At 40.6% G+C, this 20,681-nt stretch overlaps 1 protein-coding gene across 21 annotated transcripts in view; it reads right to left on the reverse strand.

Moving 5' to 3' along the window:
• TFDP2 (transcription factor Dp-2) overlaps window positions 1-20,681 on the reverse strand; it is a 194,010-nt gene that overhangs the window by 47,835 nt on the left and 125,494 nt on the right. For 20 of the 21 annotated variants that reach the window (XM_019024018.4, XM_019024017.4, XM_055383127.2 and 17 more), the window contains one exon: window positions 5,603-5,706. In XM_019024018.4, coding sequence (XP_018879563.1) covers window positions 5,603-5,706 — 104 coding nt within the window. Of the gene's footprint in view, window positions 1-5,602; window positions 5,707-18,365; window positions 18,588-20,681 lie in introns of all 21 variants that reach the window. The other variant, XM_055383137.2, reaches the window with a different exon arrangement.

Below are 20,681 nucleotides of genomic sequence, written 5' to 3' on the forward strand. Positions count from 1 at the left end.
GTGATCCGCCTGCCTGAGCCTCCCAAAGTGCTGGGATTACAGGCGTGAGCCACCGCGCCCAGCCTAATCCAAGAATTCTTTAACTAAACAAAAACTTTTTAAAAAATCATAGATGAGGGAGTTAGAGGAGAAGCCATAAATGGCTGTAACTGGGTGTCTTAGTCCATTCAGGCTACCATAACAAACCACCTTAGACTGGGTAATTAATTAATTTTCTTTAAAGTCTTCTGCAAGGAGTACAAAACTGGGTAATTTACAAACCACAGAAATTTATTGCTCACTGTTCTGGAGGTTGCTGAGAGGTCCAAAATGAAAGTGCCGGCAGATTCAGTGCCTGGTGAGGGTTTATTCTCTGCTTCAAAGATGATGCCTTCTGGTTGCATCCTAATAGCAGAAAGGGTCCAGGGCGCTCCCTTGAACCTCTTTTATAAGGGCACTAATTCCACTCATGAGGGTGAAGCCCTCATGACTTCATCACTTCCCAAAAGGCCCCGCCTCTTAATACCACCACAGTAGGGATTAGGTTTCAACATGAATTTTTGGAGGAACCCATTCAGACAACAGCATTCAGTTCCTGGCCCTCTAAAATTCATGTCTATTTCACAGGCAAAATACATTCATTTCATTCCAATAGTCTCACAAGTCTTAACTCCTTCCCAAAATCAGATATGGGTAAGACTCAAAGGTGCAATTCATCCTGAGGCAAATTCCCCTCCAGCTGTGAGTCTGTGAAATCCAACCTGTTTCCAAAATGCAATGATGGGACAGGCACAGAACATGCATTCCCATTCCAAAAGGGAGAAAATAGAAAAGAACAAAGGGATAATAGGTCCCAACCAATACAAAACCCAACAGGGCAAACATTAACTTTTAAGGCTTCAGAATAATCTTCGACTTGATATCCTGCCTTCTGGACACACTGGAGCAGGAGTTGGGCCCCCAGGGTACCAGGGGCCCCCACCCCCATGACTTTATTGGGGGCAGCCCATGCTGCAGTTCTCCTGGGTTAGAGTTTGAGTCTTCTGCATGTGGCTCTCCCAGGCTGGAGTTGCATGCTGGAAGCTCTACTAGACTAGGGCCTCAGGGAGCAACCCCGCGCACCTCAGCTCCACTAAGCTTTGCCCTGGTGAGGGTTCCCAATGGTGGCCTCACCTCTGTAGCAATTCTCTGCCAGTATCTGCTAAGGCTCTCCAGGGCATCTTTTGAAATCTAGGTGGAAGTTATCATACCCCGCAGCTTGTACACTCTGCACCCGCTGGAGATGGCATCACTCAGACACTGCCAAGGTTCACCACCTGTGCCCTCTAGAGGAGCAGCCACTATACTTGGGCCTACTGGAGCCACACCTGGAATGGCTAAGGAGCACTGTGCCAAAATTTGGGGAGCAGACTTGACACAGTGCCAGGAAGGGATTGCCAGGGTTTCATTAGCGCCTGAAGCCCCTCTTTTGATAGTTCTGTCCCCCATGCCTTGGCACTCTGGGCCTGTGATGGGAGGAGCAGCACCGGTAATCACTGAAATGCTATGGGTTTATTCTTCCATCGTTTTGATGAACAACACCAAGCTTCCACCCACGCACGCTAATCTCCTTATCAAAAGGTGACTAGGCCACTCTTTTGGTGTTCTCTCCAGAACATGCTTTTTTATTCTTTACATGGCCAAGCTGAGAATTTCCCAAATCTTCACTTCTGATTATAAATTATATCTTTAATTCATTTCTCTCTTCTCACATTTTACTATAAACATCCAAGAGAAGCCATGTTGATCCCTAAACACTTTGCTTAGAGATTTCTTTGACCAAATATCCAATTTAACTGCTTCTAAATTCCTCCTTCCACAAAACATTAAAACAGGAAAACAATTCAGTGAAGTCCCTTGCCACTTTTTTGGTTGTTGTTTGGTTGTTTTATTTTTTTGAGATAGAGTCTTACTCTGTCAGGGTCACTACAGCCTTGGACTCTTGGGCCCAAGTGATCCTCTCTCCTTAGTCTCCTGAGTGACTAGGTGCCACCATGCCTGTTTTTTTTTTTTTTTTTTTTCTGAGACAAAGTCTTGCTCTGTTGCCCAGGCTGGAGTGCAGTGGTGCAATCTCTGCTCACTGCAACCTCAGCCTCCCAGATTCGAGTGATCTTCCTGCCTCAGCCTCCCAAGTAGCTGGGATTACAGGCACCCGCCACCATGTCCGGCTAATTTTTGTATTTTTAGTACAGACAGGGTTTCACTATGTGGGCCAGGCTGTTCTCGAACTCCTGACCTCAAGTGATTTGCCAGCCTCGGCCTCCCAAAGTGCTGGGATTACAGGTATAAGCCACTGCACCTGGCCTAGCTAATTTTTTATTTTTAGTTTTTTTTTTTTTTTTTTTTTTTAGTAAAGATGAGGTCTCACTATGTTGCCCAGGCTGGTCTTGAACTCCTGGGCTCAGGAAATCCTTCTGCCTTGGCCTCACAAAATGTTGGGATTACAGGAATGAGCCACTGGGCAGAGCCTTTTGCTACTCGGTAACAAGGATGGCTTTTCCTCCAGTTTCCAATAACATGTCCCTCACTCCTATCTGAGACCTCATTATAATGGCCTTTACCATCCATATTCGTGCCAACATTCTGTTCATGACCACAGAGGTAATCTCTAAGAAAAGTGAGGCTTTCTCTATAGCTCTCCTCTTCTGATTCCTCACCAGAATCACCCTTAATGGTCCATTCATCTCAGGAGGCTTTTTCCAGCCTGTTCCTCTGAACTCTTCCAGCCTCTGCCCATTATCCAGTTCCAAAGCCACTTCTACAGTTTTAGGTGTTTGTTATGGCCACACCCCAGTTCTTGGCACTAATTTTTGTCTTAGTCTGCTATAACAAAATACCTTAGCATAGGTAATTTATAAATGATAGAAATGTATTTCTTATAGTTCTGGTGGCTGGGAAGTCCAGGATCAAGACACCAGCAAATTCAGAAGGCTCACTCTCTGCTTCATAGATGGTACCTTCTTGTAGTGTCTTCACTACAGGAAGTGGGGCAGAAGGGGGCAAAGAGCTCCCTTCGACTTTTTTTTTTTTTAGATGGAGTCTTGCTCTGTCGCCCAGGCTGGAGTACAGTGGCGCGATCTCTGCTCACTACAACCTCTTCCTCCCGGGTTCAAGCAATTCTCCTACCTCAGCCTCCTGAGTATCTGGGACTACATGTGTGTCACCATGCTTGGCTAATTTTTTGTATTTTAGTAGAGATGGGGTTTCACTGTGTTAGCCAGGATGGTCTCGATCTCCTGACCTTGTGATCCACCCACCTTGGCCTCCCAAAGTGCTGGGATTACAGACATGAGCCACCACACCCGGCAATTTTTGTATTTTTAGTAGAGATGGAGTTTCACTGTGTTAACCAGGATGGTCTCAATCTCCTGACCTCGTGATCCACCCACCTTGGCCTCCCAAAGTGCTGGGATTACAGACATCAGCCACCACAGCCGGCAATTTTTGTATTTTTAGTAGAGATGGGTTTCACCACGTTGACCAGGATGGTCTCAGTCTCTTGATCTCGTGACCCGCCCGCCTTGGCCTCCCAAAGTGCTGGGATTACAGGCGTGAGACACCACACCCAGCCTCAACTTCTTTTATAAGGTCACTAATCCCCTCCATGAGAATGAAGCCCTCATAGCTTAATCACTTCCCCAAAGGCTCTACCCCTTAATAGCACCACAATAGGGATTAAGCTTCAACATGAATTTTGGAGGGACACATTCAAGAGACAGCAATGGAGTCTTACAACAATTAGGAAACCAAAAACAAAATTCTGATTCCTGCCCAAGAACTCAGAACTGAAAAAAGGACCTCAGAAGTAGGGGGACAAATTAAGTACTTAGGATGGCCTAGTTGAAGGTAGAGTTCCAAATCGCCTCTCCTTCTTGTGACCTTTGTTTTGCTGATCCTGAGATTTATAGTAACTGAGTTAGTAGCACACATCACTACTTACTATTAACAGAACTGGACTGTGTAAGGGCCAAAATGCACATTAGTTCAAACTGACAATGGGAGAAAAATTATACATGCTTCCAAAGGAGAAATTCAAATTGGGGTATAGCAGCATTAAACAAAAAATAATAGAAAATAATCTCTCAAAACAGAAGAGTACTGTAAGGGCAAGACTCATAAAAATTTGAGTATGTTTAATTTTGGTGCTTATATAATCACATTTCAAAATGCAGATTTTAAAGTCAGGTGATTTATCTCATTTGCACCTATAGTAGTGGCTGAGGAGGGGCAAATGCTTAGCAAATGTCTGAAAATATAACCTGAGCTACCTTGAAATGAAGGCTCTTATTTGAGCTTAAATCTCTATGAGGTTTGGAGCTAGACTACATTCTTCACATAGTTACAGTAAATTGTGTTGTATCTTTAGCTTGATTTCTGCAGATGATAAACAGTCCTCAACTAACCAAGGAAAATATCATGTCTAGAATGTGTCCTGAAGTCTTAGAGACTTTTGAAACCATTAGGTATGTTAAAAGATATCTTTGTCTAAATAACTTTGCATTTAACATAGTCCACAGTGCTGTTGTACATTATGGGTAAAATTTATCCTTATTGCTCTATAGATGAAAAGATGAAAACACCGGCAATGAAGAGTTATTGCTTAAATGTTTGAGTACTTTTACTAATGGTGGGTGAGGCCATTTAGACATAGTTTCAGAGTAGTGGAATGCAACCTTGCTTACAAATAAGTCTTCTGAAAGTGTTACACACTTCATGCTCTAGCATAATTAATGAATGTCTTTAGAGAAACAGTTGTTTTCCATTTTTCATTCATTATTTCTACTGCTACAGATTAAAATAAATTGGTATATTGTTTTTTCCCCAAAAGTCCTTAATGAAAGGAGTTTTAAATTAATAGCTCCAGATGTAAATTAACTGTTGGGTCACAGATTCCATTTATGTGAGAATACATAGTTTAGAGTAGTAAAGGTTATTTTATAAGAAAAAGAAAAAAGGAGGAAGACATAAAGCATAACACATTTCAAATCAATTTAAACAACTAAATACAAGAGAAACCTCACATAGAGAGCAAAAGACTTAATACTACACATCCAGAATCCAGATTCAAATATGTGAAAATTAAATATTAAAGAGCACACAATGTTTCTCAAGCTCAAAACTTGACCAGATACATTCAGATAAAAACAGAACGTTTCTTAAAAGTGACTCAGATAACTGAAATTAACTATAATTTTTTCTTTTTCTTTTTGAGACAGGGTCTTGCTTTATCACCCAGGCAGGAGTGCAGTGGTGCAAACACGGCTCACTGTGGCCTTGACCTCTTGGGCTCAAGCAATCCTCCCGCCTCAGTCCTCCAAGTAGCTGGGACTTCAGGCATGCGCCACAGTGCCCAGCTGTTTTTTGTAGAGACAGGGTTTCACCATGTTGCCCAGGCTGGTCTTGAACTCCTGGGCTCAAGTGATCCACCTGCCTCGGCCTCCCAAAGTGTTGGGATTACAGGCATGAGCCACCTACCGCGCCTGGTTTAACTGGAATATCTGATCAAATATATTTAATACGATTATCCTTTAAATTAGTCTTGGCTAAACAAAGTTTCGATTCTAAGATTTGATAATTTTCTTACCATTTGGGGTCCAACATTCACATTTATTGGTCCTAAGGTTTTTGGTAAAATCTTCGTAGGTGAGTTGGTATTGGAAACTGGAAATGCAACAAATGAAATGTTGCCTGAAATGATATCAAAACATTAAGTTAGTATTCTGCCATACGAAGGCCATTTTCTAGCTATACACACACCCATGGTCCTAATTCATTATGTTGAGGTAATTTATAATTATCTTAGGAAGCATATTATGAACAAAATACACCTTACTGAAAAGTCATACTAATGACTGCTTTGTTGTAAGGAATACAGTTAATTTTGCTGCATAACTAATCTTATTTATATTTTACTGAAACTCTATAAAATAAATAGTTCCAATTTGACAATTAACTACGAAACTTTCAGTTAGTCTTTTAGAGGAAAAAATTTTTAGAGAATATGTAACGCAAATCACAGTTTATATCAGAATTGAGAAAGAGATCTTTAATAGACATGACAGAACAAATAATATACTTGATGATGAAACATAACATGGAAAGTAAAATAACTATTCAGATTTCTTTAGAGTATAAAACACTGAGACTAAAAGCTAACATATTTTCAAACTGTCAAATTGGTAATGCTTTAGGGTTTTATAACTAGAGAAAAAACATGGTGCTAACTTGTTATTAATACTAGAAACAGTGGGATCTGTACCGTGTTTTCAAGTGATTTCAGTATTTTAAATTTCAAATTAACATAGCAAACTGCTACCAAGAAAATTCCCCCCAAAAGGAAAAGCCAACCTATTATTTTCTGAACTATAACATCAACTACTTAATTCCCCCAACAAACTTCAGCTTATCAATGTTTCTCTTAGAAGATAACAGTATAACAAAATATATCAAAGGAGATCATCCAAGAAGTATGTGAAAGAAGGCCAACACTAAAACCCTGGGGACAAGCAACATTTAAGGGTAGGACAACAAAGACATTTCCTTCTTAGTTGCCTTCCTCAGATGACCCCCATCTTCCAAAACTTGACCACACTCTTTAATCCCCTTACTATTTTTTTTTTTTTTTTTGAGATGGGGGTCTCGCTCTGACACCCAGGCTAGAGGACAGTGATGCAATCACAGGTCACTACAGCCTCAAACTCCGGGGCTCAAGTGATCCTCCCACCTCAGCCTCCAAAGTGGCTGACACCACAGGCATGCATCACCACACCTGGCTAACTTTTTTATTTTGTAGAGATGGGGTCTTGCCATGTTGCCCAGCCTGGTCTCAAACTCCTGGGCTTCAAGCAGTTCTCCCCCTTAGCCTCCCAAAGTGCTGGGATTAAAGGCTTGAGCCACGGCACCCAGCCTAAATGACTTCTTTTTCTTTTTCTTTTTTTTTTTGAGAGTCTTGCTCTGTCGCCCAGGCTGGAGTTCAGTGGCACAATCTTAGCTCACTGCAACCTCCGCTTCCCAGGTTCAAGTGGTTCTCTCGTCTCAGCCTCCTGGGTAGCTGGAATTCCAGGCACCTGCCATCATGCCTGGCTAATTTTTGTGTTTTAGTAAAGATGGGGTTTCACCATGTTGGCCAGGCTGATCTGGAACTCCTGACCTTGGGTAATCGCCTGCCTCAGCCTCCCAAAGTTCTGGATTACAGGCGTGAGCCACCACGCCTGGCCCTAAATGACTTCTTTCATCTCTGCTCTGCACTTTCTGCCTCTTCAGGGATCTCACCCATCAATTATCTACTCTGTCTCCGGAATTTTCAACTATTCCATTGGCCCTTTCCCTTCAGTTTTTCTGCCCATTTGGCATTATAGAGTTAATTTTCCCCCTAATTCCACATATAAAAATCAAATTCTATTTCTTGTACCCACTCAGCAAGTCCTAGTACCCAAATCTGCTTCTCCTTCCTGTTCTCACTCTTGATATATGACTGAGCCCTCTTATACGATCATCGAATCCACCCAGTGATCTAATCTAGAAATGATCTTCAGATCTTCACTCCATCCCCTCCTCATTCAACTGACCAGCATATTTGTTATTTCCTTATTCTAGTTCCTTTATGCTAGTGGTCCCCAACCGTTTTAGCACCAGGAACTGGTTTCGTGGAAGACAGTTTTTCCACAGACAGGGGTGAAGGGAGGTATGGTTTTGCAATGATTCCAGAATATTACATTTATTGTGCACTTTATTTCTATTATTATTACACTGTAGTATATAATGAATTAGTTATACAAATCATCACAATGTGGAATCAGTGGAAGCCTTGGGCTTGTTTTCCTGCTACTAGAGAGTCCCATCTGGGAGTGATGGGAGATAGTGACAGTTCATCAGGCATTAGATTCTCATAAGGAGTGTGCAACCTAGATCCCTCACATGCACAGTTCACAATAGGGTTTGTACTCCTATGATAATCTAATGCCGCTGCTGATCTGACAGGAGGCGGAGCTCAGGCAGTGATGCGAGTGATGGGGAGTGGCTGCAAATACAGATGAAGCTTTGCTCACTCACTGGCTTGCCTGCCTGCCACTCACCTCCTGCTGTGTGGCCCAGCTCCTAACAGGCCACAGACTGGTACCTGGTGGCCGGTTGGGGACCCCTGCTTTATGCTGCTGGCACTTGTTTAATTTGCAACTTCATATCTGGTTTGAATACAGTTACCCTCTAACTCAGTGATTCACAATACTGGCTGTCCAGTAGAATCACCTGGGGAACAATGAACAATACCAATTCCTAGGTTCCAATCCTAGAGCTGCTGATATAATTGATCTGGGGTGAACCTGGGCATCGGGCCATTAAATGTTCTCCAGACAGTTCCAATGTGCAGCCAGGGCTGAGCACCACGGCTCTTACTAGATATCCTACCTCTAACAGCTTTCCTAGCCACTCCGTGCATCTATAACAAACCAGTCTTTCAAATGGCAAAACTGTTCTGAACACTCCCCTAATTATGGTTTTTAAGGACTCCACAACACTTCCTAAATGCCTCTCAGACTCCTCAACATGGCACAAAAGCTCGCAGCGGAGATCCCACCCCTGCCTCCTTTCACAGTTTCATCTTCAGCTGCTCCCTCCACATGTACCCCACAATCCAACCAGATTAAATACTTTACATTTCCAGAGAGGCCCCAGTTCAACCACCTGGCTTTGTTATACACCTTTCCTTCTGCTGAGAAGGCCCTTCTCTACTGAGCCAACTCCTACCTACTAGCACTTCAAAATGGATGGATTCCACACCATTTTCTGAGCAATTATTATGTCCCCAGAGTGTTGCAGAGGTTTCCTACATATACATACATATACGTATGTACATATATACATACGCATATAAAGTGTATATATATATATACACATATATATGCACACATACACACTGTTGTCCTAAGCATCAATGAGGAAAAAAGTATACACATATATATACATTTTATGTGTGTGTATGTATGTGTGTATATTTTTTCCTCATCGATGCTTAGGACAGACAACAGTGTGAAATAGATTATTAGTGACCCTATTTTATACATTAAGAAATTGAGATTGAGATTAAATACAAGGTCCCATAGTAGTGAAGCCGATAGTTCCACCTCCAAAGCCTCTGCTCTATGCATCTCCTTCTTCTTAAAAGCTGTCCCATCCCCTGTGGTCTAAATTCTGGATATTCCTCTTCTGGCTTCTTATAAAACCTGTTATTACTGACTTGTAATTCTACTATAAATGGGCTACGTCTCTCAGCTTTGTATCCTAGCATCTAGTTTAGTCCTTGGCACAAAACAGGTGCACAAATGATAAAAACTGTTTGATCAGCAAAGATTGAAAGTATTACCTTTCCTAATCTGGATGCCAAACTTCCTGCAATACAGTTTAATTACAACCCTTATTATTTTTCCAACCAAGATCATAACTCATCCTGAGTTTGAAATCAATTTAAACAGCAGGTCCTTTGTTTATTTTGCTTTTAACATGACTGAACTGGTATTATCAAATAGTTTCCCTACCTTGTAATTGCGCAACTGATTTTCTTAAAACAAAATGTGGCCGGGCACGGTGGCTCATGCCTGTAATCCCAGCACTCTGGGAAGCCAAGCAGGGCAGATCACCTGAGGTCAGGAGTTCAAAACCAGCATGGCCAACATGGCGAAACCCTGTCTCTACTAAAAATACAAAAATTAGCCAGGCATGGTGGTGCACACCTGTAATCCCAGCTACTTGGGGGGCTGAGGCATGAGAATCTTGAACCGAGGAGGTGGAGGTTGCAGACAGCCAAGATAGAGCCACTGCACTCCAGCCTGGGCAACAACAGAGCAAGACTCTGTCTCAAAAAAAAAAAAAAAAAAAAAAAGAAGAAAGAAGAGAAAAAGAAAAAGAAATTGACAAAACAAAAATTACAGTCCAGAAATAATTTTACCTATACATGAAAATTTTGTACATGATAAAGGTAGTATTTCAAACCAATAATGTTGAGACAAGAGACTATCCATTTGGATAAAAGAAATTTTAGATTTCAATTTTTCACATTGAACAAAAATAAATTTCAGAAAAATCAAATATTTAAACATAAAAATTAAAACTTTATAAAAGTATTAGAAGAAAAAATATAATAATATTTTTATAATCCTGGAATGAGAAAGGCCCTCCTCACCATGTTACAGAATTCAGATATCTTAAGTGAAAAGACTGATGGATCTGACTACTTAAAAATCAAAACTTTCTCTATAGCAAGACTTAATATACTTAGAAGACAAATGTCAGGCTGGTAAACAAATGTGCAAGGCACAGGTCATTTGATTACCATTCTTAAAAATTTTCGTTTATTTAACCTACTCTTATAAATCAATAAGAAAAAGGCAATATTCCCATATAAAAATAAATCCAGTATATGAAGAAATACAGATGCCAGTCATCACATGAAAAGATGCTTGATTTTATTAATTAAAAAACTAACTTTTGGGCCGGGCGCAGTGGCTCACACCTGTAATCCCAGCACTTTGGGAGGCCAAGGTGGGTGGATCACGAGGTCAAGAGTTCTACACCAGCTTGGCCAACGTGGTGAAACTCCGTCTCTACTAAAAATACAAAAATCAGCTGGGCATGGTGGCGTGTGCCTGTAATCCCACCTACTTGGGGGGCTGAGGCAGGAGAATCGCTTGAACCCAGGAGGCAGAGGTTGCAGTGAGCCAAGATCACGCCAATGCACTCCAGCCTGGGTGACAGAGCAAGACTCTGTCTCAAAAAAAAAAAAAAACCAAAAAACAAACAACTAACTTTTTTAAAAAGGAAACCTTTTCGCATACTAGACTGATAAAAAATTAGCAAGTCTGATAATGCACTGAGTTGGTAAGGATGTGGCAAAACAGGCACATTTTAAAATAATTCTACACATTTTAAAGCTTTTTTCCATCTCAACAACTACCCTCTGTTGCCTAAGTGGCAAGCTAATGTCTGGCTTCTGTGACATCATGATTGACAATGGGCATACCCTCTGACTAGCAATTCCTCTGGTGGAAATATACTCTAATAAACTAGGCAGATAAGAACAATTCTACATGTCCTGGGATTGGAGCATTGTGGAGAAAAGCAAAGACCTACAAACAATTTAAGTGTTTAAACATCTTTTGGTACATGTGTATGATGGAATATTATATAGTCCCTAAAAATACAAGCACGTATTGCCATGGAAAAATGTCCTATTATAAGAGAACACGATTACATTTACCTGAAAAACTACATATACATATATTTTTCATATATTTTTATATATTCACAAAAAGTCTGTCAAGAGAAACTACAAATTTAATAGTGGTTAGCACTGATGAGTAGCATGGAGGAAGCATTTGTTTTATACATTTTATTATTTAAAAAAACATTTTATGAACATGCATGCACTTGTTTTATAATTTTAAAAGCTACTGTTGCCAGGCGCAGTGGCTCACGCTTGTAATCCCAGCACTTTGGGAGGCCAAGGCAGGAGGATCACGAGGCCAGGAGTTTGAGACCAGCCTGATCAACATGGTGAAACCCCATCTCTACTAAAAATACAAAAATTAGCCAGGTATGGTGGTGCGCATCTGTAATCCCAGCTACTTAGGAGGCTGAGGCAGGAGAATCACTTGAACCTGGGAGGCGGAGGTTGCAGTGAGCCAAGATCGCACCACTGCACTCCAGCCTGGGTGACAGAGCGAGACTCCCTCTTAAAAATAAATAAATAAATAAATAAAAATAAAAGTTACTGTCATTCTGAAAAAGAGAGAGAGAATGAATCAGCCATAGCTACTAAAACAAGTTGAAGATCTAGAAATGATTGTCTTATAAGTAGTAAAAATGAAATTTGCTTTAAAAGTAGTTAAAAAGATTCCACTAGAATTCCAATAGTTGTAATATCCAGAAATAAAAGCCACATGTTTAGACAAAACTTACTTCCATCAAATCAGCTAAGTTCAGCAGCAGAAATATATATATATATATGTATATATATATGTGTATGTTTTTGACTCAAAAGGACACCTTTAAATAGATTATAAAGATTCAGTCAACCAAAATTCCAGCCAGGCTGAGAGAAGTAAAGTCTAAACAGTTTTTCCTAAGTGCGTGGCCTAAATTCATAGCTCCTTGGCAATAGGAGCTCGACACTGTCCAGAAGCTGATTCCTGGGACTCAGTGTATTAAAAACAACGATTTTTAAAGTTGCCTGGATTTTGGTTCTGGCAATTCCCTCAATTAACTAAATGAGATCAATCACCTAGAGAAGTGGCTAAGAAACAGAACTAAAAACTTATGCCAGATCTTGGCACAGGCACAAGATTTTGGCTCAAATATTATTTCAATTTATTGAGTAACTGAAATATTTTTGTTTTCCACTAGAATTGTCTAGACACCACAGATTTTTTTTTCCACTATAATTCTTTAGGGGGTTCCAGTTACAATTAATCACCTTCAATATGTCCAACTAAAATGAAAAAAAAAATCCAGTTACATAATTGTGGTTTGTCTATATGATGCTAATATAACTTTTTTTTCATGGCATAGACTTTCTGTAAAAAAATTTTTTTTGCTTGAATTAGCTTTAGGAAAAACCTTCTTCACCCAAGCCTACATCAGATCCTCCTACAAGAACCGAACTGGTAACTTACTATAAGAAATAATACATATTTTTTGTGGGTTTATAAATCTCTTAAATTAGAAGCAATGGTATATCCCATATATACAGGGTCCAACTTCCCAGGACAAGCTAACCTATAGCCCAAAATAAAAGTTTTTGGTTTGTTTGTTTTGAGACAGGATCTTGCTCTGTCATTCAGCCTGGAGAGCAGTGGCACTATCACAGCTCACTGCAGCCTCAAACTCCTGGCTCAAGTTATCCTCCTGCCTCAGCTTTCCAGTAAGCTGCAACAATTGGTGTGCACCACCATGCCCAGGTATTTTTTTTATTTTTATTTTTTGTAGGGAGGGGGTCTCACTATATTGCCCGGTCTGGTCTCAAACTCTTGAGCTCAAGCGATCCTCCCACCTTGCCAAAGCACTGGGATTCCAGGCATGAGCCACCACACCCAGCATAAATAAGTTAAAATGACCTAGACTGTGGTGGCATATGTGTTTGCTGAAGTCCCAGAACACTAGGCTAAAAGGGGTGATTCTACTGTATGTAAATTATACCTTAATAAAATGATGGAAAAATGTAACTTGGGCGAGTTCATATTAAATAGTAAGATGCTAACTATAGATTATACCATCCTCTTGCTTTTCTTCTTCTGTCACCTCAACTGGCCCTTAAAAAAAAATACAGGTAGTTCATCTTCTTGTCTAAAAAACATCCCTTCAACTACTGTCCCTTTTAAGTCAGTCTCCTGCATCATCACAATCTTTCCCTCTCTGTCAGATCATTCTCATCAGCACATAAACATGCATAATTTCTTCCATCTCAAAAACAAAAAACCAACTTTTCTTGACCATCCACGGTCCTCCAGTTACCAACTAATTTGTTGCCCTCTACAGCAAAACTACTCACAAAATCTGTCAGCATTTGCTGTTTCCACTTCCTCCATCTCAGTTTCTTTTGAACCCTCTCTTCCCAATTTTCCCCCACAATTCCACTGAAATTCTTGGCCTTCAATTTACTTTAACCTTCCATCTACTCTTGACACTTTTTAAAATCACACCTTCTTTAGAAACACTAACTCCACTTGACATCCAAGCCACCATTTTCTCCTGGTTCTCCTCTCAACCTACTGGCCATTCCTTCTCAGCCTTAGTTGTTGGCTCCTTCTCTCTAAACATTTGGGAGCCCCTTAGCTTGGTCCTCCAATCTCTTGGCTGTGAGCCCTTCCTCATGAGATGATCCCATCTAAGTCTCCTGGCTTTAAATACACTGATGACTCTCATGTATATTTCTCCAGATTACATCTATTCCTTTAACTTTGGATTCACATATCCACTATCTTCTCATATCTCCATTTTGATGTCTCACACGGATCTCAAACTTAACATATCCAAAATCTAACTCTGGACTGCCCCCACCCCATCCAGAAACCTCCTTCTTCATCTCAGTAAATGAAAACTCTATTCTTCAACTGCTCAGACTGAAAAGATTACTGTTGAGACCTCACTTTCTCTGATATCCCACATTCAATCCATTCATAAGTCCTGCAAGCTGGATCTTTAAAATACAGCTTGAATACAACCACTTCTCACCTACTCCTCTGCTAACACTCTGGTCCAGGCCAACATCTTGGCTTCAATTACTGCAATAGCTTCCTGACGCAGCTCCATGCTGCTGCCCACCCTACCCCACAACTCTATTTCCATGCTCTCTAATACAGTAGTCACTAGACACAGGTGGCTACTGAGCACTTGAAATGTGGTTAGACCTAGATTTTAAATTTATTTAATTTTAATTAACATATTTAAAAACTAAAGCAAATGAAGTATTTTCCCATTAAACACAACTTTATCATTTTGGTAGGGCTATATTTCACTTCAATTGTTGAAAATGTAGCATCTAAACTGAGATGTGCTCTAGGTATAAAATACGCATCAGATTTTGAAAACTTAGCACAAAAAAACCATAAAATATCTGACTAATAATGTTTATATTGATTACATGTTGGATGATAATGTTTTTAACTTTTTTATTTTTTCCTTAGAGATGGAGTCTTGCTCTGTCACCCAGGCTGGAGTATAGTGGTGCGATCTCAGCTCATTGCAACCTCCATCTCTTGGGTTTGAGCAATTCTCCTGCCTCAGTCTCCTGAGTAGCTGGAATTATAGGGGCCTGCCACCACACCTAGCTAATTTTTGTAGAGACGGGGTTTCACTATATTGGCCAGGCTGGTCTCAAACTCCTGATCTCGTGATCTACCCACTTGGCCTCCCAAAGTGCTGGGATTACAGGCGTGAACCACCACGCCCGGCAACATTTTTTTTTTTTTTTAAGACAGTCTCACTCTGTCACCCAGGCTAGAGTGCAGTGGTGCGATCTCAGCTCACTGCAACCTCCACCTCCTGGGTTCAAGCAATTCTCCTGCCTCAGCCTCCCGAGTAGCTGGGACTACAGGTGCCCACCAGCACACCTGGCTAATTTTTTTGTATTTTTAGTAGAGATGGGGTTTTGCCATGTTGGCCAGGCTGGTCTTGAACCTCTGACCTCAAGCGATCCATGTGCCTTGGCATCCCTAAGTCCTGGGATTACAGGCATGAGCCACCACACCTGGCCAGATGGTAAGTTATAGTAAATGTTTGTATAATGTTTTAATAAATGTTTGGATTCAATAAAATCCATCATTAAAATAAATTTCACCTGTCTCTTCATAGTATTAAAATATTGCTACTAGAAAATTTGCAATTACATAAGTGGATTACATTATACTAGGAAACCCAACTGGTTTATCCTCCACACAGCAGTCAGAGTGATCCCAGTACATGGAGGAGTCCTCTTCAAAACTCTCCAACTGGCATCACATCTCAGTTAGCTTGAGTCCTTAATGAGGGTTTACAAAGCCCTATATCATCTGCAGTCCTCTTTCTGACTTTGTCACCTGTCAGTCTCTCCCTACTTCATTCCTCTGCATTCACACTGACCTCTTTGCTGTTCTTCAATCCATGCAACCAAATTTCTACCTCATGGCCTTTGTCCTTCAAGTCTCCTCTGCCTGTAATCCTCCCCCAGATATCCTACATGTCTTATTCCCGTTTCCTTCAAGTCTGCTAAGTCGACACGGCAGCAGAGATATCTACCACCCTATATCAGCACTTCCTAATTTACTATATTTTTCCACCATAGTACTTATCTCTATATGACACATTACATATTTATATTTACTTATATAATTACTATCTGTCTTGTCACTCTCAGAATGTTAAGTTCTACAACAATAGGGACTTTGTCATCTCATTCATTGCTCCAGCTAGGTGTCTCCAACACTAGCATACAGCAGAGCTTAATATTTGTTAGATGAATAAATTGGTAAGTACATGAATGTCTACATGGAAGTATATAAACAAATTCATAAAACTAGAGTGTACAGTGAAAACTGAGTCTCCTGCCATCCCGAATCACCACCAAAATATTCCCTTCCTTAGTGACAGCTGTGGTGCCAGTTTGTAGATAAGCTTCCAAAAATATCCTAGGCATATACAAACACACATGCAAAAATATTCTTCTTTTTTTTGAGATGGAGTCTCGCTCTGTTGCCTAGGCTGGAGTGCAGTGGCATGATCTTGGCTCACTGCAACCTCTGCCTGCCGGGTTCATGCGATTCTCCTGTCTCAGCCTCCTGAGTAGCTTGGATTACAGGCACATGCCACCATGCCTGGCTAATTTTTGTATTTGTAGTAGAGACGGGGTTTCACCATGTTGGTCAGGCTGGTTTCGAACGCCTGACCTCGTGATCCACCCGCCTCAGCCTCCCAAAGTGCTGGGATTACAGGCGTGAGCCGCCGCGCCCAGCCAAAAAAAATCCTTTTTTTCTATCAGTCTGAGTGTTGCTTTTATATCCATCTCAGATGCCTTTCCATATCTGTAGATGTAGTGTTGCCTCAATATTTTATTTATTTATTTATTTATTTATTTGATGGAGTCCTGCTCTTGTCGTCCAGGCTGGAGTGCAGTGGCACGATCTTGGTTTACTGCAACCTCCGCCTCCTGGGTTCAGGCGATTCTCCTGCCTCAGCCTCCTGAAGAGCTGGGATTACAGGCACCCATCACCACACTTGGCTAATTTTTGTACTTTCAGTAGAGACAGGGGTCTCGTCATGCTGGCCAGGCTGGTCTCAAACTCCTGACCTCAGGTGATCTGCCCACCTTGGCCTCCCAAAGTGCTAGGATTACAGGCGTCAGCCACCGTGCCAGGCCTCAATGTTTATTTTATTAGCTACATAGTATTCCCTTTTATGGCTCCAGCAGTCTATTTATTGAGCTCCTGAGTAATGGAAAAGTTTTAGTATTACATATACTACTGCAATGACTATACATATTTCTTTACCCACATTACTTGTATCAACTGGGTATTTCTCCCTTTAGAAACGCAGGAAAGTCTCCATTTACATATATCCTCATTAATCTACTGTTTTTTATTTTTTTATTTTTTTAGAGATGGGGTTTCCTTCTGTCACCCAGGCTGGGCTGCAGTGGAACAATCACAGCTCACTGCAGCCTCAAACTCCAGGGTTCAAGCCATCCTCCCCACTCAGCCTCCTCAGTACGCCACCACATCCAGCTAATTTTTAAATTTTTTGTAGAGACAGGGTCTCACCATGTTGCCCAGGCTATTCTTGAACTCCTGGGCTCAAGCAATCCTCCCACCTCGGCCTCCCAAAGTGGGACTATAGGTGTGAGCCACTGCGCCCAGGCAATGTGTTTTTAAATTTTATTTTCTTTGACAACTTTTACATTTAAAATTAAGTATAGCAACTCATTTTGGTCTTATTTTGGTTTTAATATATTGTTATGAGTATGGCTGAAAACTGAGCATCTTTTGTTTAAAAGTTATGTAAATGTTTCTTCCTGAAAATTATGTCCACCCATTGGTTTTTGGTTTGTTTTTTTTTTTTGGTAGAACGTCTTTAAATATTGAAGAAATACATTTATTCTATTATACTTGCTGCAAATATTTCCCCCAATTGAACAGTGTTTGCTTTTATATATTATTCTTTGAACATTTTTTTTTTCATTTTTTTTTGTTTTGGTGAGACGGAGATTTACTCTTGTTGCCCAGGCTGGAGTGCAATGGCGCGATCTCGGCTCACCGCATCCTCCGCCTCCCAGGTTCAATGGATTCTCCTGCCTCAGCCTCCTGAGTAGCTGGGATTACAGGCATGTGTCACCATGCCTGACTAATTTTGTATTTTTAGTAGAGATGGGGTTTCACCGTGTTGCCCAGGCTGATCTTGAACTCCTGACCTCAGGTGATCCGCCCGCCTCAGCCTCCCAAAGTGCTGGGATTACAGGCGTGAGCCACTGCGCCTGGCCTATTTGCACATTTTTAAGAATGTAGTCAATTTTGTAATTTTTTAATGACTTTTGTGTCAAACTTAAAAAGGCCTATGTGTGTTTAAATATAAAAATGAAGGAAGTGAGACTAATTGCCAGGGTTTTCCTAAATTTACCTTTGCTCCCTGGAAGTGCACTTTATACATGCACTTTAAACATGCTGCATTTTACTTATCGTACAGGTTTTATATTTCCAGTTGGATATGCTGTTCTTACAAATTAATTATCAGCAGTTAGAATGTATACTAAGATTATATTAAACACCCCCCCCCCACATCTTCTTATACATTTTAAAGCCTTCATTTTAAATTATAAATCCTTGACCCACCTGGAATTTATCTGATATAAGAAGTGACAGATCCAAGGTTTTCCCCCTGAGTTAGCCACTTTTAATGAATAATCCACTCCATGCTGATATGAAATGCAACCTTGAGTTTACTTATTTGGGTCAATTTATTGATTTTCTATTCTGCTCCACTGATCTGCCTCTTCATGTCAGTTCCCCATGGTTTTGTTTCATTCATGATTAACAGTTCCACAAAAGAATAAGCTGAGTCAGAAAAAGAAAGTAGTGTCAGAGCATTTCCTTCCTTCCTGTACTACCTTTTAACTATCTGTTAATAGCTACTGTAAAAGACTATCAATTAGCTTCAAATACAGTACTGAAGAGGTCAAGTCACAGGTCAATTCTAGAATGGGCAATCTGTTTTGCAAAGAGAAATGATTTCACAACCTTAAGACTGTATTTCTAATTTTAGCCAGCCATCTAGAAAGCAATATATGTCACTGAAAACAAAGTAGACTAGGGAGAAAGGATATGGATGACTCAGGGGATATCTATCACCTGTATTTCAAAAATAACTCTTGGGCCAGGGACAGTGGCTCACGTCTGTAATCCCAGCACTTTGGGAGGCCAAGGTGGGTGGATAAGGAGGTCAGGAGTTCGAGACTAGCCTGGCCAACATGGTGAAACCCTATCTCTACTAAAAATACGAAAAATTAGCCAGGAGTGGTGGTGTGTGCCTGTAATCCCAGCTGCTTGGGTGGCTGAGGCAGGAGAATTGCTTGCACTCGGGAAGTGGAGGTTGCGGTGAGCCGAGATGGTGCCACTGCACTCCAGCCTGGGCAACAGAGCAAGACTCCGTCTCGGGGGGGGAAAAAAAGAAAGAAGAAAGTAACTCAGGCTCTGTAGGTCAACAGCATCATCTATGTAAATGAAATAAAAACAAACTTTGCAGTTATTCTGACTTCCTTCATTTTTATATTTAAATATACTCATATATCTTTTTCTTTAAAAAAAAAAAAAAAAAAGCTTTCAGGCCAGGTGTGATGACTCATGCCTATAGTTCCGGCACTTTGGGAGGCTGAGGCAGGAGGATTGCTTGAGTCCAGGAATTCAAGACCAGCCTGGGCAACATAGTAAGGCCACATCTCTACAAAAAAATAATAAAATTACCCAGGTGTAGTGACACACACTTATGGTCCCAGCTATATGGGAGGCTGAGGCAAGAGGATCTCCTGAGCCCAGGAAGTCGAGGCTGCAGTGAGCTGTGTTCATGCCACTGCACTCCCATCTGGGTGACAAAGCAAGACCCTGTCTCAAAAAAAAAAAATAGTTTTCACTTTATTTACTAACTAGTATTACCTATCTGCACACGCACATTACACCACTGTTATGTTTCATTTTGATGCATTTGTACTGAACCATGTTCGCCAAAAGTCACTAAGATTAAATACAAAGGTAATCACTATTACAAAACTTTTTAACTGAATGACCTCAACATCCCTACACTTGGGATGGGTGACAAAGAGAAGATAAAAAAGTTCATAATATCTCCAAAGTATAATGGTTAAAGTGACCTCTGGAACCTTCCTCTTTCTATTTGGTTCTACATGGAGATCAGGCATCCCATTGTGCAAAGATAAGGACAGAAAATCTGACACGCACATTCCTACATATCACAAACACGGAAGGAAAAGCCTGAATGTTTCTGCAGCTGCCAGAACATAGAGAACTTTCAGGATTCACCCAAATGGATCACCTAACCAGAATCTTTCCAAAGGATCCTTGAAATGACCATAATATTAAGTGCATTTATAGCTCTATGGTCATATTTCTAAATTAATAAATCTTATATGTCAGTCTTTCCTACATACTTTCCCTAGAAGATCAAACCTGTTCTCTTGGCTTTGTTGAACATTTTCACTTAGGGGACACTTTCTAAAACGATTAGCTAGCTCCCTCCTTTTCATGTATCTAGAACCATAAATGCCCTAAATTCTTAAATTTGAAAGGAGAAAAACATTTTTTTTTTCTCCATCTTACCACATGTCAAGATTTAAACAGCATCTCCTCATTGCTTAAGCAAACTCCTCAATTCAAGCTCTGGTATCTGGAATATTATAATTGGTTTCATTTAGTTCATCAAACCTAAAAGATCTTAGAAATCACTAGGGTCACTTGCAGGGCCCTTCTCCTTCAATAATTTTTTAAGTGTTCACCCAAAAACATTTGTCTCATCTGTAGGTTTGATACTGCTGGTTTTTCATTGGCTTCTTTATCTTTAGTTAAAATATGTCCTTTTGAAATCTTTTTTCTGTTAGCATATTCAGTCAAGGAAACTTTTTAATTGTTCAATTTCTC

This window comes from Gorilla gorilla, chromosome 2 (assembly GCF_029281585.2).
Source record: "Gorilla gorilla gorilla isolate KB3781 chromosome 2, NHGRI_mGorGor1-v2.1_pri, whole genome shotgun sequence".
In the NCBI taxonomy this organism is placed as follows: Eukaryota; Metazoa; Chordata; class Mammalia; order Primates; family Hominidae; genus Gorilla; species Gorilla gorilla.